We start from the raw sequence: 21,835 nt of genomic DNA on the forward strand, positions 1-21,835 counted from the left end.
CAGTTACTGACCACCATACAGTAGGAAGCGCCTCTACGTGTGATCACTTACCGGTATCTCCACGCTCCACAGCTCCCCTCCGAGCTTACAGTTACTGACCACTGTATAGTAGGAAGCGTCTCTACGTGTGATCACTTACCGGTATCTCCACGTTCCACAGATCCCCTCCAAGCTTACAGTTACTGACCACCATACAGTAGGAAGCGCCTCTACGTGTGATCACTTACCGGTATCTCCACGCTCCACAGCTCCCCTCTGAGCTTACAGTTACTGATCACCATATAGTAGGAAGCGCCTCTACGTGTGATCACTTACTGATATCTCCACGCTTCACAGCTCCCCTCCGAGCTTACAGTTACTGACCACTGTATAGTAGGAAGCGTCTCTACGTGTGATCACTTACCGGTATCTCCATGCTCCACAGCTCCCCTCCGAGCTTACAGTTACTGACCACCATACAGTAGGAAGCGCCTCTACATGTGATCACTTACCGGTATCTCCACGCTCCACAGCTCCCCTCCGAGCTTACAGTTACTGACCACCATACAGTAGGAAGCGCCTCTACATGTGATCACTTACCGGTATCTCCACGCTTCACAGCTCCCCTCCGAGCTTACAGTTACTGACCACCGTACAGTAGGAAGCGCCTCTACGTGTGATCACTTACCGGTATCTCCACACTCCACACCCCTCCGAGCTTGCAGTTACTGACCACCATACAGTAGGAAGCGCCTCTACGTGTGATCACTTACCGGTATCTCCACGCTCCACAGCTCCCCTCCGAGCTTACAGTTACTGACCACTGTATAGTAGGAAGCGTCTCTACGTGTGATCACTTACCGGTATCTCCATGCTCCACAGCTCCCCTCCGAGCTTACAGTTACTGACCACCATACAGTAGGAAGCGCCTCTACATGTGATCACTTACCGGTATCTCCACGCTCCACAGCTCCCCTCCGAGCTTACAGTTACTGACCACCATATAGTAGGAAGCGCCTCTACGTGTGATCACTTACCGGTATCTCCACGCTCCACAGCTCCCCTCCGAGCTTACAGTTACTGACCACCATACAGTAGGAAGCGCCTCTACATGTGATCACTTACCGGTATCTCCACGCTCCACAGCTCCCCTCCGAGCTTACAGTTACTGACCACCGTACAGTAGGAAGCGCCTCTACATGTGATCACTTACCGGTATCTCCACACTCCACACCCCTCCGAGCTTGCAGTTACTGACCACCATACAGTAGGAAGCGCCTCTACGTGTGATCACTTACCGGTATCTCCACGCTCCACAGCTCCCCTCCAAGCTTACAGTTACTGACCACTGTATAGTAGGAAGCGCCTCTATGTGTGATCACTTACCGGTATCTCCACGCTCCACAGCTCCCCTCCGAGCTTACAGTTAATCTGCAGTGCAATCTTTGTGCAGACAGAAAGGACAGTTTGGGGCTTGCTTAAGGTCCTGGCTATCACACACTGACTCGGGATGGGGGAGTCCAAGCACAGAAACTTCTTTATGGAGTCATATTTCATCTTATTATTACTGGACAGGACACAAACCACCTACGCGGAAACAAAAACCACACACGATTCACAAACAGCAAATAAGGGGCCGCTGTATCTCAGCGTGTACGGTACAGCACAGGGGATACTATTTCCATACATACCAGCTCTGTTTGATCTGTAATATTCTGCTGGAAGGCTTGCAAATAGCCGCCTACTGTATCCTCAATTTCAACCCTAAGAATAAAAAAAGGTGAATGATCGAAACGTCTCGCTCTATATTCCCACACTGACAGAAGCTTGCTTATTTACTAACCAAGGGGCTAATTCAGCATGGATCGTAATCGCAGTTTGAGTAACAGGAAGCCGGCATTTGGGGGTGTTAAGCGGACGTTTTCTGAGTGCCCAGGCATTTTAAGGGAGTCTGTGACATTAGCACCGGCCTCGTTAGGCCTGTCTCAGTCGGAGATTAGTATAAACCTCAGACCTACTCACATATTGAACAGACCGCAAAGTCCTATCGATGGTTCGGGAATTGTTAATTGATCTGCGAGCGGGTAGCGATTAGCGTTGCATTTGCAATTCATTCGCAGGGGTCATTTTCTCTGTCTGGGCGGCGGCTATCTACTCGCAGACTGCAACTTCTCCGATCAATGACCCAAACTGAATTAGGCCCCAAGCGCAAATGATAGAACACTGATCCCAACTTTCTCCAAAAGCTTAGAGCGATGAAATGGAAGTAGCAGTATAAGAGGGTAAAGGGTGGGTGCAGGGTGCCCTCTAATGGATTCAGAGACACCGTATGTTAGACCCCTGTTAAGTCCTTTTCTCCGAATATATTGGTGGACACTGGAACGTACAGTAGCGGTGCAGACTCGGTCTAGAGTTTGAGTACTTCTATATTTCTAGACAAAGTCTGAAACTCCTTCCCTTCTATATCCTATGGTGGTTGAGACTGATTAAATTCACCAAGGAAAATGGGACAAAACAAGTAAGAAAGATTCGAGAGGGGAATAGAAACGTACTCCAATGACAATAGACTTACAGCATTAAACCATGACAAAGGCTGGGGTATGGTATATCAATGTCAACATTTCCCAGTGTTTAGGAAATGCTACTCATGGGGAACAATGGAATCTTTGTAATTCCCTAAAGCTATGGATGAATACAAAGAGAGGATATGTAGCTAAACACCCACCAACTCAACGTGATCATCTTTGGATTCAACACAGTGAACCTGTAAAACTAGTAACTGTGCGGTGGATGCACAAAATGAAAAACTGCAGTGAAAAAGGTTTCTACATTCACGCCAGAAGATTAACAATCACCAAACCCAGTGATAAATTCTTGGAGAGCTGGCCTTTCCATTGTCCAAACTACCGACCAAGACTATCGCTTCACCCTTAAGATGCTGGTGTCAAGAGTCAGTCATGCCATCAAAGCCAGTCAACGTAAATCGTGGTGTCAACATGGACCTTGAAAAAGGAGATCTGGCTGAAGAGGCAGATGATAAGGAGCCTCAACCCTCTGAAGAAGGGCGTAAGATTGGCGAAGGTCAGTCTGGAGCAATCAGAATAACTGGAAGAGCTTCTCGACTGATGCATTTAAGCACTCGGGAATCATTACCAGAAGTGGAAACGAGTACCCGAGACTAAGCTGCTTGAGAGCAATCATGGCATCCACGAGAGCTGCGTGAGGATCTCAGTAGCGAGAGCCATACCGAGGAAGTTTTCTGTTCAACCAAGACAACATGAGATCTACTGTATGTCATGACCTCCGAGCATAGACTCAAGAGTCAGAAACACCTAGTGGTAATGACGCAGCATCCACGAGATGGATGAAAGAGGAACAATGTATTTAGTTGGATTTTTCATAGGTGATGATTCTATAGCACTTGGTAATTCAGCGTGGTCAGTGACAGTGACTTGATCAACAGGTCACCCAGATATTGAATAACAGTCATTGCCTGGACCTGGGTGAGGGGCCTGGCTTTAAGAGCCAGAACCTGTAGACCATGGATAAATTGATCCAGTCCAGTTGTTTTTTGACCAGCAAGAGATCTGACTTGACCCCATGGCCCAAGACCAGTGGTGACAATAATAAAAACGTGTAAATGAACCATCGCTCCTGTACGAGCAGTGAAAAGTCTCTGCGACAGATTCTGCCAGGTCAGTAGAGCTCCTCAAGAAATCCTTCAGGTCCTAATTCCCAGCCATCTCACCCCCCTCCTGGGAGGAAAAGACAGATCCATCCCAGGACTGAATCCAAATAACCTGTACAGTTTTTGCTATGGAGCCTGAAGACCTCTAGCTCAGATGTCGATGTAGGATGGTGAGGTGGATCTAAAAGGGAGGCTCTTCCATGCTAGTGATTCAGAAATACAATAGGACTTTGGGGGGGACGACAAAGATCTAGACCAGGTTAGATCTTTGGCCCAGCCTATAGTTGTGGCATATATATATTTTTTTGTTGTGGTTCGAGAGAAAGATTTGTGATTTAGGAGAAAGATTAGGAGCAACGCACACACCTAGCATGAATATGAACCTGCAACTACAGACACCAATCCCAGAGCAACCAAGTCACAAAACGCCAGTCAGAATACGGGAGGAGAAACCGGTACAGCTCCTCAGTAGCCCAACTCTGCAATAATGCCAGCAACCACAGGACTCACCAGAACCAGTACATGCATACTATCCCTTAGCATCAGAATGGTGGGGGATTACATAGGAGAACTATGGGAGCATCTACATTAGGCAAACATTCCCACATCACTGTATCCTCTATAGGAAGAATACAACCTGCAGGAGACCCAAAACTATGATGGCCTTGGTCCAAACTTGGACTCTGTGGAGGAGGGAACAAAATGTAATAAATACTTAGGGACTGAGATGGCTCACCCATAATCCTCTAGTCCCAGCTGGTGTCCTCATCAGGCAATGGGTCAGACTTCAGCCACATCTCCTTTATCTTATTTTACTAGTATGAGAACATGGACTGATCCTTTCCATGGCTGAAGAAACACAGTAACATGATGCTTCCACTGTCTGGTCATGTTGGTGGATTCCAGGATACTTTTGCCTCTGCTCAGGATCCAGCACCAAGGGATGATTGCCATCCATAATTACATACCCCTACGCATGACAGGAAAACCATCACGTTCCCCTGTGGATTACCCTCCACCTGCTCACCCTATGCTGTCACCGGTACTGGGGGCGGAGTGAGGCTTAATATATGGTTTCCTCTCTCTTCAGGAGGACAGCGGGATGCAAAGTGGCAGCCTCTTCATACCGTATATATGCCACTATCTTCAGAAGTAGATCTATTCTCTATCAGTGGAAATACTGTAAATGACGACAGAAGCCCACCAACTCATTTGTTTTCACACAGGTGCAGACCACCGCAAGACTGCAAGGACTTCACAAGCCACAGCAGCAGCTCCTATGGAACTCTGCAGCACTGCAGATTGCAGATATTACTGTACATTAAGTGTGACAGTACTGTAGTTTGGTATGTAGGGGCCCAGACATTACTGGTTATGCCCCTGATGAGGGGACTAAATTTTTGGACATTTGTAAAATGACTCTCAACATGGAGCTATACAGGCAGAGAGCCATCCATATGTACTATAACTCCATACCGGATGGCCAGATTCACAGACCCGGCCAGTGGCCCCTTCCTACATACATCACTGTTCATCGTTAGAATTAGAGGTACTTGTGTAGTTTCACGTCACCACTTCCAAGCGGATCGCATTGTATGCAAATTGCATGCAAATCATACGCAGATATTGCATGCAATTTGCATACGATTCGATCCGCGATGCGATTTAGCACATCCCCACTATCCACATCAGCCCGAAGCGTGGCGAGCGCACACGGTACGCGTCCTCATAACCTGTTCATATCCCCACTATCCACTTCGATATGGAGTTGAATTAATAAAGTGTGGCGAGCGCGAGCCCCGCCAGGGGATGCATAAAACAAACCTGAAGCTTGGCGAGCGGACTAGGAAAATGAGCCCGAAGCACAGCGAGCCCCGCGAGGGAACATGGATTATTTGATGTGTATTCCGCGTCCCCTTGCCAAGCTTCGGGCTCGTTTTCCGTCTCCGCTCGCCACGCTTCGGGCTCGGTGGCTCGCTGCACTCGCCACACTTTATAAGATCAACTCCACGCCGACGTGGATAGTGGGGGTATGAACAGGTCGGGAGGACACGTACTGCGTCCGCTCGCCACGCTTCGGGTTGACGTGGATAGTAGGGGTGTGCTAAATCGCATCGCAGATCGAATCGTATGCAAATATCGCATACGATTTGCATGCGATCCGCTGGGAAGTGGCGCCGTGAAACTACACAAGTACCGAATTAGATTCCTTCAGACTTTAGGTTTAACCATAAAACAATAACGCTCTCTCGCATAAGCAGTGACTGCCGGCTGGACGGTATAACCGTGTCTTACATGATGGCTTTATTCATTCGGATCCCCATTTGCTGGGTGATTTTGTACAGGTTCTGCATGAGAGCGTTTGCAGCATCATAGTTTCTCCGGGTATAAACCAGCAGCCAGGTGTTCAGGTCTCTGGTGCTGATCAGAGACTGTCCCCTCATTTCTCTGGACCAGTCGGCAAACTGTGGATTGTATTCTGCCTGTATAGGGCCACAGGAAAACTCAAGTCACTTCCCATCCAAACACATACAGTAGAACGGGATTATTACATATGCCATACTACAATAATGGTAATATCCAATATAAATACATAAAATTAAATCATTCATAAAGTTTACAAAAAAAAAAAAAAGACAAATACTGTACATACATCTGGGAAAACATTTTCTTGCATCACTTTATGGTTGTACATTTGAGATACTGCCTACAGATGTGTCCTCGTACATGCCCCGCCTGCCGCGCCTAGTCAAGTGAGAATCTTCTAGCATCGCAGCGGTTTTCCAGAACGGAGTCTGACTCCGTCACACACAGCATACAAGTATCACACTGTATATTCCATTACTCAGCGCAGGATCCTAATGCTAAATAGTGTCACACAACGGCGATACCACATCTATACATACACCACAGAGGGAATATGCATGAGAGTCCTTACATAAAGCAAAGTGTTCTTTAGGATTTGTTCAATGGGTCACAATTGGGCGCAGTACTGATCTAGTGTCCCTGTCCCTGTCACATGGGCTGATATCACACAGGTGGCGCAGTACTGATCTAGTGTCCCTGTGCTCCTAGTCACATGGGCTGAAATCACACAGGTGGCACAGTACTGGTCTAGTGTCTCTGTCCCTGTCACATGGGCTGATATCACACAGGTGACGCAGTACTGATCTAGTGTCCCTGTGCTCCTAGTCACATGGGCTGAAATCACACAGGTGGCACAGTACCGATCTAGTGTCCCTGTGTTCCTAGTCACATGGGCTGAAATCACACAGGTGGCGCAGTACCGATCTAGTGTCCATGTGCTCCTAGTCACATGGGCTGACATCACACAGATGGTGCAGTACTGATCTAGTGTCCCTGTGCTCCTAGTCACATGGGCTGACATCACACAGGTGGCGCAGTACTGATCTATCGTCCTGTGCTCCTAGTCACATGGGCTGACATCACACAGGTGGCGCAGTACTGATCTAGTGTCCCTGTGCTACTAGTCACATGGGCTGATATCACACAGGTGGCGCAGTACTGATCCAGTGTCCCTGTGCTCCTAGTCACATGGGCTGATATCACACAGGTGGCGCAGTACCGATCTTGTGTCCATGTGCTCCTAGTCACATGGGCTGATATCACACAGGTGGCGCAGTACCGATCTAGTGTCCATGTGCTCCTAGTCACATGGGCTGACATCACACAGGTGGCGCAGTACTGATCTAGTGTCCCTGTGCTACTAGTCACATGGGCTGATATCACACAGGTGGCGCAGTACTGATCCAGTGTCCCTGTGCTCCTAGTCACATGGGCTGATATCACACAGGTGGCGCAGTACCGATCTAGTGTCCATGTGCTCCTAGTCACATTGGCTGATATCACACAGGTGGCGCAGTACCGATCTAGTGTCCATGTGCTCCTAGTCACATGGGCTGAAATCACACAGGTGGCGCAGTACTGATCTAGTGTCCCTGTGCTCCTAGTCACATGGGCTGACATCACACAGGTGGCACAGCACTGATCTATCCTCCCTGTGCTCCTAGTCACATTGGGCTGAAATCACACAGGTGGCGCAGCACTGATCTAGTGTCCCTGTGCTACTAGTCACATGGGCTGAAATCACACAGGTGGCTCAGCACTGATCTAGTTCTAGTGTCCCTGTGCTCCTAGTCACATGGGCTGAAATCACACAGGTGGCGCAGCACTGATCTAGTGTCCCTGTGCTCCTAGTCACATGGGCTGACATCACACAGGTGGCGCAGTACTGATCTTGTGTCCCTGTGCTCCTAGTCACATTGGGCTGAAATCACACAGGTGGCGCAGCACTGATCTAGTGTCCCTGTGCTACTAGTCACACGGGCTGAAATCACACAGGTGGTGCAGTACTGATCTAGTTCTAGTGTCCCTGTGCTCCTAGTCACATGGGCTGAAATCACACAGGTGGTGCAGTACTGATCTAGTGTCCCTGTGCTACTAGTCACATGGGCTGATATCACACAGGTGGCGCAGTACTGATCTAGTGTCCCTGTGCTCCTAGTCACATTGGGCTGAAATCACACAGGTGGCGCAGCACTGATCTAGTGTCCCTGTGCTCCTAGTCACATGGGCTGAAATCACACAGGTGGCGCAGCACTGATCTAGTGTCCCTGTGCTCCTAGTCACATGGGCTGAAATCACACAGGTGGCGCAATACTGATCTAGTGTCCCTGTGCTACTAGTCACATGGGCTGAAATCACACAGGTGGTGCAGTACTGATCTAGTGTCCCTGTGCTACTAGTCACATGGGCTGATATCACACAGGTGGCGCAGTACTGATCTAGTGTCCCTGTGCTCCTAGTCACATTAGGCTGAAATCACACAGGTGGTGCAGTACTGATCTAGTGTCCCTGTGCTCCTAGTCACATGGGCTGATATCACACAGGCGGCACAGTTCTGATCTATCGTCCTGTGCTCCTAGTCACATGGGCTGACATCACTCAGATGGCGCAGTACTGATCTAGTGTCCCTGTGCTCCTAGTCACATGGGCTGAAATCACACAGGTGGCGCAGTACTGATCTAGTGTCCCTGTGCTCCTAGTCACATGGGCTGAAATCACACAGGTGGCGCAGTACTGATCTAGTGTCCCTGTGCTACTAGTCACATGGGCTGATATCACACAGGTGGTGCAGTACTGATCTAGTGTCCCTGTGCTACTAGTCACATAGGCTGATATCACACAGGTGGCGCAGTACTGATCTAGTGTCCCTGTGCTCCTAGTCACATGGGCTGAAATCACACAGGCAGCACAGTTCTGATCTATCGTCCTGTGGTCCTAGTCACATGGGCTGACATCACACAGGTGGCGCAGTACTGATCTAGTGTCCCTGTGCTCCTAGTCACATGGGCTGAAATCACACAGGTGGTGCAGTACTGATCTAGTTCTAGTGTCCCTGTGCTCCTAGTCACATGGGCTGAAATCACACAGGTGGTGCAGTACTGATCTAGTTCTAGTGTCCCTGTGCTCCTAGTCACATGGGCTGAAATCACACAGGTGGGGCAGTACTGATCTAGTGTCCCTGTGCTACTAGTCACATGGGCTGATATCACACAGGTGGCGCAGTACTGATCTAGTGTCCCTGTGCTCCTAGTCACATTGGGCTGAAATCACACAGGTGGCGCAGCACTGATCTAGTGTCCCTGTGCTCCTAGTCACATGGGCTGAAATCACACAGGTGGCGCAGCACTGATCTAGTGTCCCTGTGCTCCTAGTCACATGGGCTGAAATCACACAGGTGGCGCAATACTGATCTAGTGTCCCTGTGCTACTAGTCACATGGGCTGAAATCACACAGGTGGTGCAGTACTGATCTAGTGTCCCTGTGCTACTAGTCACATGGGCTGATATCACACAGGTGGCGCAGTACTGATCTAGTGTCCCTGTGCTCCTAGTCACATTAGGCTGAAATCACACAGGTGGTGCAGTACTGATCTAGTGTCCCTGTGCTCCTAGTCACATGGGCTGATATCACACAGGCGGCACAGTTCTGATCTATCGTCCTGTGGTCCTAGTCACATGGGCTGACATCACACAGGTGGCGCAGTACTGATCCAGTGTCCCTGTGCTCCTAGTCACATGGGCTGACATCACACAGGTGGCGCAGTACTGATCCAGTGTCCCTGTGCTCCTAGTCACATGGGCTACGATAGAGACACCTGACGTTAGGAGAGCTGCACGGGACCTGGCTGCTTGCTGGCCGGCGTCTCACGCTGCGGATGTAGAGGATCCATCTATAGATGACTAGAAGAGGTTTGTCTGCATAGAACATCACGTGTCCTGCGGGTGGTTCCATCACTATGTAACTACAGATATCTGTCATTATTCCTTCATGCTGATAGAAGTACTTATCCTTTATTATATTATTATTAATACATTACAGAAGACAACTTCTACATTGTTTTATAGATCAGTACCCATAATAAAAATGTTTTATGAATGTCAGGTTATACAAGTTATCCATTCACCGAGTAATACGTTGTGCACACACTGGATCATTATATAAAACTATCCTACACATTTATTAGAGATTACAAGAGGATCCCTACACTCCTGCCTAAATCCATTGAGGGACAGCGGATCCCGGTGGTATAGAGGGGTAGATGTACTATAGAGGTATGGATTGTGTTACTATAGCCCATGGGTCTTCAAACTGTGGCCCTCCAGATGTTGTGGAACTACATGTCCCAGCATGCCCTGACAGGAAAAAATGTGGCAATGCATGTTGGAACATGTAGTTTCACAACATCTGGAGGGCCACCGTTTGAAGACCCATGCTACAGCCCTTCATATTTACCAAGGTATTTACCCCCCCCCCCCCCCCCCCAATGCTCCGTGTCCCGGCACCTTGAAGAAGACAAACAAACATTGTTTCTACTATGCCATCGATGTAGGGAAACCATCTGGTTCTCCACCATCGATGGCGAAAGTATTCGTCATCGGCCATAAACCAATCGATGATTTTGAATCCTCGATGGCTCCCCCTATTCATGGGCAATGATACCTGCAGAGGTCGGAAAGGTCATCACTGCTGACCGATCATACATTGCCCCTGGTGTCAGCAGGTTATCGTATATAGAGATAACAATATATACAGTATTTTAGCAAACCAGAATATTTTTCTTTAATGTAGACGTTTCCATAATTGTAATATTCAGCAATTTCCCTCTAAACATGACTTGATTTATTATTGTTTGGTACATGTATAATCTAACACTTACAGTTCTGCCACTGAGCAGGATCTTCTCCGGAGGGGCGACTCGCCCTGTGAACTGCAGCAGTTTGGTGTCGAAGTTCAGGCCCCAGTCACACAGCTCTTTTTGAACGTTGTCGTCTCTGAAGAACAAGAGAGGCGCACATAGAACGCTGTTGTGTATACAGTGCCTGACCTTGCAGGTGGGTTTGTGGCTGTGGCCCCATGGCGGCTCCCCTTCTACGTCCCCAGTCTGCAATAAGCTCGGTCACTGTCACTGATGCCCACAGGACGGGACAGACACGTCTCTATAGAGAGAAGACCGCTCTCCCCAAAACCATTAATCGTGGCAGATAAATAATATGTATAGTGGGTGCAGTGTCCCGTAATGGATTCAGAGAAAACTATTCAGGATAAATGTTCTGTTTTCTGTAACCTCACAAGGAGCTTTTGTACCCTTGGGCCATACTGGGCCTAATTCAGAGCCATAAAGCGGATATTAATGGAGTTGAACAACGTTTGTTAGTTAGCATGTGTGAGAAACTCCTCTGACACGTCTATGGTGCCACATGCACATACAGCAGTTACACATTCGTCTTAGGGACCCACAAGGTGAGGTGAACTGGCTGCGGTTCCTGGACTCATATTTTTTGGCTTACATTATGCTTAGCACAGTGATGGCTAACCTTGACACCCCAGCTGTTGTTGAACTACACATCCCAGCATGCCCTGCATCAGTTTCAGCATGGCCAATTAGTAAAACTGTAGTAGGGCATGCTGGGATGTGTAGTTCGACAACAGCTGGAGTGTCAAGTTTAGCCATCACTGTGATAAGCATTGCAGATGTTAGTCTAATTATTCTCTACAGCAGTGCTTAGTATTTGGAATGTGCACCGGCATTTTCTTTTTTTTTCTGTGTGGAACTACAAGTCTCAGCAAAGTAACATCTCTCTAAGGGGCCCATTTATCAAGTAAGATTTGCGGCTAAACCCCCGAAAAAAGGGATTTTTGTAAGAACTTACCGTTCGAATCCCTTTCTCTGATATGGTCCTGGTGACACAGCTCAACATTGGGATGTAGGAGGGTCCGTAGGAGCCAGGCACCTATCCTAAAGCTTTTAGAGGGTAGGCTCCTCCCCTACTGCATCCCGGACTCTTCAGTTCAATCTTTCAAAGCCACTGGAATACATTAACTCAGTACAAACGCCTGCACACATTATATGCACATTTTTCAAAAATAACTTTTAACCATATAACATGAAACATCATGAACCTGGCATACTTACTGAGCGTAAGGGAGGGATCGCTGTGTCACCAGGACCATATCAGAGAAAGGGATTCGAACGGTAAGTTCTTACAAAAATCCCTTTTTCTCTTTCAATGGTCCTGGTGACACAGCTCAACATTGGGACGTTCCAGAGCCGGTCCTTTGGGTGGGTACGCTCAGGTCTGCAGCTCTCATCACTGCTCGCCCGAATGATGCGTCCTCCGACGCAAACTCATGGAACCTATAGAATTTGGCAAAGGTATGAACAGATGACCAAGTGGCAGCCCTGCAAACCTGCTCAGCTGTTGCCCCATGTCGAACCGTCCAAGAGGTGGCAACCGACCTGGTGGTATGCGCATTAATCCTGGCCGGTACAGGCCTACCAACTTTAGTATATGCAAACGCTATAACAGAGCGCAACCACCTAGCAATGGTCTGCTTAGAAACCGGCCAACCAATTTTGTGTATGTCATACAAAACTAACAAGGTGTCAGTCTTTCTGACACTCTTAACTCTGTCCACATAAACGCGCAAGGCGCGCACAACATCCAAATTCCTCAATTTGTCCCTTTTCCTTGAACCCTCTGGGGGTTGAAACACAGGCAGAACTATCTCCTGATTTAGATGAAAAGCAGAGACTACTTTTGGTAAAATTGGGGTACTGTCCGAAGAACAGCCCTATCATCATGAAATATAAGGAAGGGAGACTTGCATGACAATGCTCCCAACTCCGATACTCTTTTTGCGGACGCCACTGCCAACAAAAATACCAGTTTCCATGTAAGGAATTTAAGGTCAGCCGACCTTAATGGTTCAAAAGGTGCCTTCTGAAGACACTCCAAAACCAGAGATAAATCCCATGGTGCTACTGGTTTGTAGGGAGGTTTCAATTGGGACACCCCCTGCAGAAAGGTCTGTACTTCCGGTAATAAAGCAATCCTTCTTTGGAAGTAAATAGACAAGGCCGCGATCTGTACTTTGAGTGACTGAAGGCTTAACCTGGAGGAAAAGCCATCCTGCAAAAACTCTAACAATTTTGCCAATTTAAAGCGTGATGTGTGTGACTTCTGCCTTTCACACCATCGAATATAGGTCTTCCAGACCCTATAATAATTTGCAGAAGATACTGACTTTCTGGCTTTAATCATTGTGTTAACCACCGCCTCTGAGAATCCTTTATTCCTCAAAATGGCGGTTTCAACAACCAGGCCGTCAAAATTAATCGAGCTGAATCCAGATGGTTGAACGGTCCTTGTCTTAGAAGGTCTGACCTCACGAGTCCACAGACAATCTCTGAAGCTTCGAGTACCAGGACCTCCTTGGCCAATCTGGGGCCACTAAAATTACTGGAATTGTCTGGGCCTGTATCTTTTTCAACACTCTTGCCAGCATTGGAACTGGTGGAAAAACATAAAGAAGATTCCCCTCCCAGGGGATAGTCATGGCATCCACTGCTTCTGCCAGTGGATCCCTCGTCCTGGCATAAAACCTGGGTACCTGATGGTTGAACCTGGATGCCATCAGGTCCACATCCGGGGTTCCCCACCTCATTGTAATCTGGTGAAATACTTGTGGGTTCAGGCTCCATTCCCCTTCCATCAGCTCCTCCCTGCTCAGGAAGTCGGCCACTATATTATCCACTCCTGGTATGAATATTGCTGATAATGCTGGAACATTCTGTTCCGCCCACAAGAAGATTCGGGACACCTCCCACATAGCCAGCTTGCTGCGTGTGCCTCCCTGGTGATTCAGATATGCCACAGCTGTGGCGTTGTCGTTCTGAATCCTTAAAAGGAGCCTCTGTAATCTTTCTTCCACCAGAGAAATCACCTTCCACACAGCTCTCAGTTCCAAGATGTTGATCTACTGCCCCCCAGCCCCTGAGACTGGCGTCGGTAGTGACTACCAGCCAGCTCCAGGACTGCAGGTACCGACCCCACTGAAGGGAATCCACCTCCGTCCACCATTTCAGGGAGGATCGAGTTTCTGAAGACAACACTATTTGTTCTGACTTCATGGTCTGAGTATTTCCTGACCAAGTTGTCAGAATGTTCCACTGGAACACTCGAGAGTGGAACCTGGCGAACTGCAACGTCTCGAAAGACGCCACCATCTTCCCCAGCAGCTTGAGGCACCTCCATACTGACGTGTTCTGAGACCCGAGGATCTCCTGGACCAAGGCAGCCAGATCCCTGGCCTTTGCCTCTGGTAGAAATACCCGATAGGTGGGTATCCAGAACAACTCCCAGGAATTGGAGTCTCTGTGACGGCACCAACTGAGACTTTTGTAAATTTACAAGCCAGCCGTGAGCCTGCAAAAACCCGATGGCTTCTGCCAAGTGACTCTTCAACATGTCTGCTGACTCCGCTTTGAACAGCAGGTCGTCCAAATATGGAATCACCGTGATTCCCCTCAGTCGAAGCACAGCCGCCATTACAGACATTATTTTGGTGAATACCCTTGGCGCTGTGGCCAGGTCGAAGGGCAACGCCTGGAATTGCAAGTGCAGGTCTCCTATCGCAAACCTCAATAGAGCCTGATGTTCCGGATGGATAGGAACATGAAGGTACGCGTCCTGGACATCCATGGACGCCAAAAATTCTCCCTGGTCCAGGCTTAGCAGCACTGACCGTAGAGACTCCATTTTGAAATGGTCAACCCACAAATGGATATTTAATGACTTTAACCCCTTACCGCCGCAGCCTGTTTTTGCCTTCCTGACAGAGCCCTTTTTTTCAAATCTGACATGTATCACTTTATGTGGGGATAACTTTTTTTTGCTTTTACTTATCCCAGTGATTTTGAGATTGTTTTCTCGTGACACATTGTACTTCAAGTTAGTGGTAAATTTTGGTCGATACAGTCTGTGTTTTTTTTGTGAAAAATACCAAAATGTCGTAAAAAAATTTGAAAATTTTGCAATTTGCAAAATGTTAAATTTTCTGCTTGTGAGACAAATAATCATACCACTCAAAATAGTTAATAACTAACAAAGACCATATGTCTACTTTATGTTGCCATCATTATTTCAACCTCCTTTTAATTTTTTTGGACACTAGGAGGCTTAAAATATGAATAGCAAATTCTCAAATTTTCAAGAAAATTTTAAACACTGATTTTTTTAGGGACCAGTTCAGTTCTGATGTGACTTTGAGGGACTTGTATGTGAGACACCCCCATAAATGATGCCATTTCAAAAACTGCATCCCTCACAGTATTCAAAACAGCATTTTGGAAGTTTGTTAACCCTTTAGGTGTTTCACAGGAATTAAAACAAAGTGTAGGTGAAATTTCAAAATTTCATTTTTTTTGCTGATTTTCAATTTTAATACATTTTTCTAAGGAACACAGTAGATTTTACTAGATAAATGTGACTAAAAATTGATTCCCCCAATTATTTTGTTTTCATAAATATCCTATATGTGGCCCTAGTGTGCACGTTGACCAAACCACAGGCTTCATAATAGAAGGATCACCTACTTGATTTTGGAGCCTCCTTTTTATGAGATTATTTTTTAGGCACCATGTAGGTTTCTAGGCACCATAAGATGCTAAAAGTTAGGAACCGCCCCACAAGTGACCCCATTTTGCAAACTACACCCCTCAGGGAATTCATCTAGGGGTATAGTGTACATTTCAAACCCCCAGGGGTTTCACCAATTTTGGTACAACTGGGCTGTGAAAATGAAAAATTACATTTTTTTACACAAAAATGCAGTTCTGGCTCAAAATTTTTCATTTTCACAAGGAATGAAGGAGACAAAGCACCCCAAAATCTGTGCCGCAATTTCTCCCGAGTACGGCAATGCCTCATATGTGACCAAAAAATACCATTTGGGTGCATGGCAGGACTCCGAAGGGAAGGAGTGATATTTGGATTTTGCAGCACAGATTCTGGTGGAATGAATGGTGGGTGCTATGTCGCATTAGCAAGACCCCCGAAGCACCAATACAGTGGAACCCCCCCACAAGTGACCCCATTTTGCAAACTACACCGCTCAGGGAATTCATCTAGGGGTATAGTGTACATTTCAAACCCCCAGGGGTTTCACCAATTTTGGTACAACTGGGCTGTGAAAATGAAAAATTACATTTTTTTACACAAAAATGCAGTTCTGGCTCAAAATTTTTCATTTTCACAAGGAATATAGGAGACAAAGCACCCCAAAATCTGTGCCCCAATTTCTCCCGAGTACGGCAATGCCTCATATGTGACCAAAAAATACCATTTGGGTGCATGGCAGGACTCAGAAGGGAATGAGTGATATTTGGATTTTGCAGCACACATTCTGGTGGAATGAATTGTGGGTGCTATGTCGCATTAGCAAGACCCCTGAAGCACGGTGAAATGATGAACCTAATAATCCATAGATGTGTGGTATATTTTAAAACACTCCTTCATACATAGGCCGGGTTTGTCGGGGCAAGTTTCACAGTGGAAAATAGTTTGCTTTCTTATTCCCTTTTTATAGCAAACTTTGCACCTTTTTTGTGTCCTGCCCTTTTTTCCAGTGGAGGGGATTTCGTTAGGAAAATGCTGCCCTGATACAATACGGGGGCCAGTACTAGAAGTACTGGGGCCAGTACTAGAAGTACTGGGGCCCTCTGCCTGCTGGTTCCCAAATATTAGGCCCTTTATGACTTCCTCTTGAAAGTGCATAAATGTCCCCGTCTGGCTGGTAGAACGGAATAGTACGTAAGCGTTATACAGTGCCATCTGGATGATATACACGGCCAGCTTCTTATACCATATTTTTGTTTTCCGCAGGGCACTGTACGGCTTCAGTACCTGATCTGAAAGATCCACTCCGCCCATGTACTTATTGTAATCTAGGATACAAATAGGTTTTGAGGTGTGGGTACTGGTACCTCGTACAGAGACGGAGGTGGTACTGTCTCCGTGAATTGTTGTCAGTATAAGGACATCCCTCTTGTCCTTATATTTGACCAACAACATATTTTCGGTGGATTGTGCCCTGCTTTCACCCTCTCTCAGTAATTGGGCAACGTGTGTTTTTGGGAGGCCTCTTTGGTTCTTGCGCACAGTACCGCAAGCTGCTGTACCTCTTGAACCAAGGGCCTTAAACAGGGGGATGCTGGTGTAAAAGTTATCCACATAGAGGTGATAACCCTTATCCAGGAAGGGGTGCACTAAATCCCAGACAATGTTTCCACTAACACCTACGAGGGAGGGGGGGCATTCTGGCGGTTCAATTCTTGTGTCCTTCCCTTCATATACCCTAAACCTGTGGGTGTACCCTGAGGTACTTTCGCACAGCTTATACATTTTTATGCCATACCTTGCCCTCTTATTGGGAAGGTACTGGCGGAATTTAACCCTTCAATTAAAATGTATCAGTGACTCGTCTACACAAATGAATTTTTCGGGGATGTACATCTCAGCAAATTTGGCGCTGAAATGATCAATGACCGGCCTGACTTTGAATAGCCGGTCAAAGGTGGGATCATCTCTGGGTGGGCACTGTGCATTATCGTTGTAATGCAAAAATTTAAGGATCGTCTCAAAACGAGTCCGGGTCATGGCCATACGATGGAAGTGGGGTGCTGTACAGAACATCTGTACTCCAATATTGTCTAATTTCTGGCTTTTTAACTATGCCCATATGTAACACCAGACCCCAAAACGTCATCATCTCTACTGCATCTACGGGGGTCCACCTAGCAAATGATGACGTGGGGTTTTGGGCAATAAACTGCTGGGCATATAAATTACTTTGGTCCACTATTAAATTTATAAAATCATCAGAGAAAAAGACTTTTTCTTTGAGGCCTGTAGTATAAAATTGGATTTCTGGGTTGGCCAAAAACTCAGGAACCTGGGGCTCAAAATTGTCTGGTGGTGGGGTCCATACGAGATCAATCATTGGGGGGGGGGGGGTCTCAGCTGCTCTACGGGGGCGTCTTTGAGGGGGTCCCTCATCACTAGAGGAGGAAGAGGAGCTTAAGACGAATGCAAATTCATCGCTTTCTTCACTGGCTGTGTCAGTGTCAGAGGCAATAAGGGCATATGCCTCCTCCGCTGAAAACAGTCTTTGCGATGATTGGGACATTTTTATTATTTTTGTGTTTGTGTAAGTGTAGTGTTTCAACATGTGTATAGTGTAGGGGGGGGGGGGGGTACAAACTTTATTTCAACACGGGGGGTATGTAGTGTGTATGTAGTGCTTTAACACGTGTAAGAAGAAAAAAAAAAAAGCTCCTGCGCCAAAAATTTAGCACAGATGTTGGTCAGTAACGTCCGTCACTGACCAGCGCTCAGCGGCCACAGGACACCCACAAAATCACCGTGGGTGTAAAAAAATTTAAAAAAAAAAAACCCCACAGCACCCTCCAAAAAAAAAAAATGTAAAAAAAACTGCTGGTGAGTCAAAGGCAACAGGAATTTGATCCCCAAAAAAAAAATTAGATCAACCCTGTGCCAAAAATGCTCATCAGTGATGTACGTCACTGATCAGCGCTCAGCGGCCACAGGACACCCACAAAATCACCGTGGGTGTAAAAAATGTTTTTTAAAAAAAACCCACAGCACCCTCAAAAAAAAAAAAAAAAAACTGCTGATCAGTGATGCAACACTGATTAGCAGTGAGGGGCAGCAGGCGCGCAACCTGACGGGGTATATATATAAAAAAAAAAACCTGCACCCCAAAAAAGTTGCTGATCAGTTAATTTATACTGATCAGCACAAAAGGGGGGCAGCAGAGACAAAATTATATCACACAATATGATATTCTCTGACACAATGACGCTGCAGCAGCAGCAGGAAGCAACAGCAACCACATTAACCAGGAAGCACCAGCAGCTGGCAGCACGGATGCCACCAACGCTGATCAGGTCAGTATAAGGGGACAGATGGGCACGGAGACCGCTCTGCACGCTGTTCCTGACCGGAATGGCGGCTGCAGGGCTGTCTCCGTTATTTTCTGTGAGGTGTAATGGCTGTGATTGGTCCGTCGGTCCGACGGACCAATCACAGCCTTGGGGGCAGGTGGGGTGAGGTGGGGTGACCACCAGTGAGCCCTTTACACCCGGTGGTGATTGGTGCTGTACTTAACAGCACCAATCACCACCGATCCCTGTGTTACCGAGCGACGTTATTCGCCGGTACACAGAAAACGCTGTTATTGGCTGTTCACATTTGAACAGCCAATCACAGCAATCGCCGATGGGGGGGGAATCGCTGCCCCCCCTGGGCCACGAGGGAAGATGTCTGCTGTCAGGGACAGCAGCCATCGTTTACATTCATGACGTACATTTATGCCATGTGTCGGGAAGTACATCCCGACCATGACGTAAATGTACGTCAAATGTCGGGAAGGGGTTAAATTGAAAATCGGTCTGAAAGACCAGTCTGGTATGGGCACCAGAAACAGAGTGGAATACAAGCCTTTTTTCCACTCCGCTCTGGGGACCGGGATCACCACACCCTTCTCTAAAAGAGAGTGAGCCACTCCCAAGAGAGCTGTACGGAGCCGAGCCTCCTTTGGTATTGGTGTGGGAATGAATCTTCTTGGAAGAAGGCCTTTGAAGGGAATTCTGTAACCCTGGGTTATAATTTCTAACACCCAAGAATCCCAGTCTAACAATGCCCATGCGTCTTTGAACAGTATCAGACGTCCCCCCACCTTGACCACTGCCGGGCAAAACCGTTGGCAGTCATGCGGAGGGTTTGTCCTCTCCTTTTGTGTTAGGTTTCTTATGAAAGGAACCAAATTTAGACTTTGGGGCCTTGCCCCTGGAGGACTGAAACTTTCCCCTAAAAGACTGCCCTCGAAAGGACGCACCTCCTCTAGGGGAGGGCCGAAAGGACGGCCTGAAAGCAGAAAACCTTGATGTCTGCTTGGCTGCAGGGGCTGGCAGGAAAGTACTTTTGCCACCTGTGGCCTGCTTAATAATCTCTTCCAGTTCTGAACCAAATAACAGCTTTCCTTTAAAAGCTAATGCCTCTAAGGCTTTCTTAGACTCATTATCTGCCTCCCAAGCCTTAAGCCAGAGCACTCTCCTGGCATTTACAGACACTGTGGAAACTCTGGCAGCCATTTTGAGAGCTTCCTCCTCAGCCTCCAGTACATACTCTGCAGCTGCTTTTAAGCTTCTCCGCAAGCAATAACACACAAGGGTCAGCGTGTAAAATAGTGCACAAATCACTGGCCCACATAATCATGGCCTTAGAGACCCAGGCTGAAGCAATCAGAGGGCGTAGGGTGTATCCCACCCCTTCAAATATTGCCTTGAGGTTACCCTCCAGCTTTTTGTCTACGGGGTCCTTAAACGCTGCTCCCCCTTGCACTGGTAGCACAGTGGCTTTTGACAAACGTGCCACAGAAGCATCTATCACTGGGACTATTTCCTAGAGGTCAGCATGCGCCTCAGGCATGGGGTACAGGCTTAAAAATCTTTTAAGCATCTGAAGCCTTTTATCAGGGGTTTTCCAGGCCCCTTCCAATAAATCTTGTAACCCCTCGTCTGCAGGGAAAGTAACAGTTTCTTTACGCTGTCTCTTAAAAAACACCCTTTGCAGGAGTTTTATCCTCCACAGACAAATTCAATGCCTGTTTAACAGCAGTAATCAAATCCTCCACCCCTGAGGACTCTTCAGAATCATCACCCCGCTCCCGGGGAATGTCTGAATACTCTCCTTCCTCATCAGCAGCTAACATGGCACTGAATAAGACCTTTTAGGGGTCCCCACAGAATCACCATCAAACTTGTCCAACAAGTAATTAAACCTGCTGATTCCCTTAGGAGCCAGAGGACTGCTGAGATAATGGCAATGGTCTAGGGGAAGTTACCAGCACATCACTCTGTCTGTCCAGCAATGCACCAAAGCATTAACAGACCAGCCCAGGGACTTGGCCCACGCAGGTTCCGATAGCACTACCCTCTGGGGTTCACTCCCCATGGGTTTCACAGCAGCGCAAGAAATACATAAGCGCCCCCTGGCCATCTGCGCAAGGACAAATTTCAGTGTCCAACCACTGCAAGCGCTCAATGCATTTAAGGCTCCCTCCCCCAAAACCACAGACTGTTGCTCAGACATGATGTTCTCAAATAACACAGTCACAGCGCATTAAATATACAGGCATTATATACAGTGTACTCAGTCACTTAGCTGTCTGTAGTCTTCAGAATGGGGAAAGCGATGCCCAGGAAATCCAATCACTCTGTCAGGATCTGTAAGCCAGCTCAGCTCCGCTGCAAGCGTTCCGAATGGCGCCAAAACAGAGTGAGGGAAGAGACCAAGTCCCTGCTGCTGCGGGGTCTGTGGCTTTTGGCGCCAACCACCCCCAGACAGCCGCTCCCATTGCAGGATTTCCTAGTTCCAGTATATCCCCCTCAGCTGGGGACCACTCGGAACATGCCTGTAACACACTGCTGTCCTCTCATATAGGAGCTCAGTGTGTAAGCTCCGCAGAAAATGGCCGCCACCATCACGGAGAGCCTGTCCCCCATGATTCCCACCAAGCGTGAAGCCGGTTTCAGAACGCTCCAGAGCCCAGGCAGCTTCTTAAAAGAAGCTGTAAGCGCTGCACAGGGAGGCCCGACAGCGTCTCCCCTGTGCACAGCGAGCTGACAGGACGCGCTTCTGTCAGCTCCTGCTGCGCTAGCAGTGTGAGGATTCACTAAGGAGAATCCTCACACTGTGCCTACCTAGCTAGTGTTAAAG

General features: G+C 47.6%; 1 protein-coding gene across 3 annotated transcripts in view; it reads right to left on the bottom strand.

Annotated features, from left to right (window-relative positions):
• LOC146058270 (piwi-like protein 1) overlaps positions 1–21,835 on the bottom strand; it is a 64,112-nt gene that overhangs the window by 9,743 nt on the left and 32,534 nt on the right. For all 3 annotated transcript variants that reach the window (XM_083170483.1, XM_083170485.1, XM_083170484.1), the window contains exons 12-15: positions 10,912–11,026; positions 5,963–6,150; positions 1,671–1,743; positions 1,366–1,566 (exon numbers count right to left, since the gene is read on the bottom strand). In XM_083170483.1, coding sequence (XP_083026609.1) covers positions 1,366–1,566; positions 1,671–1,743; positions 5,963–6,150; positions 10,912–11,026 — 577 coding nt within the window. The remainder of the gene's footprint in view (positions 1–1,365; positions 1,567–1,670; positions 1,744–5,962; positions 6,151–10,911; positions 11,027–21,835) is intronic.

Source organism: Crinia signifera, chromosome 2, assembly GCF_055691185.1.
Source record: "Crinia signifera chromosome 2, ASM5569118v1, whole genome shotgun sequence".
Lineage (NCBI taxonomy): Eukaryota > Metazoa > Chordata > Amphibia > Anura > Myobatrachidae > Crinia > Crinia signifera.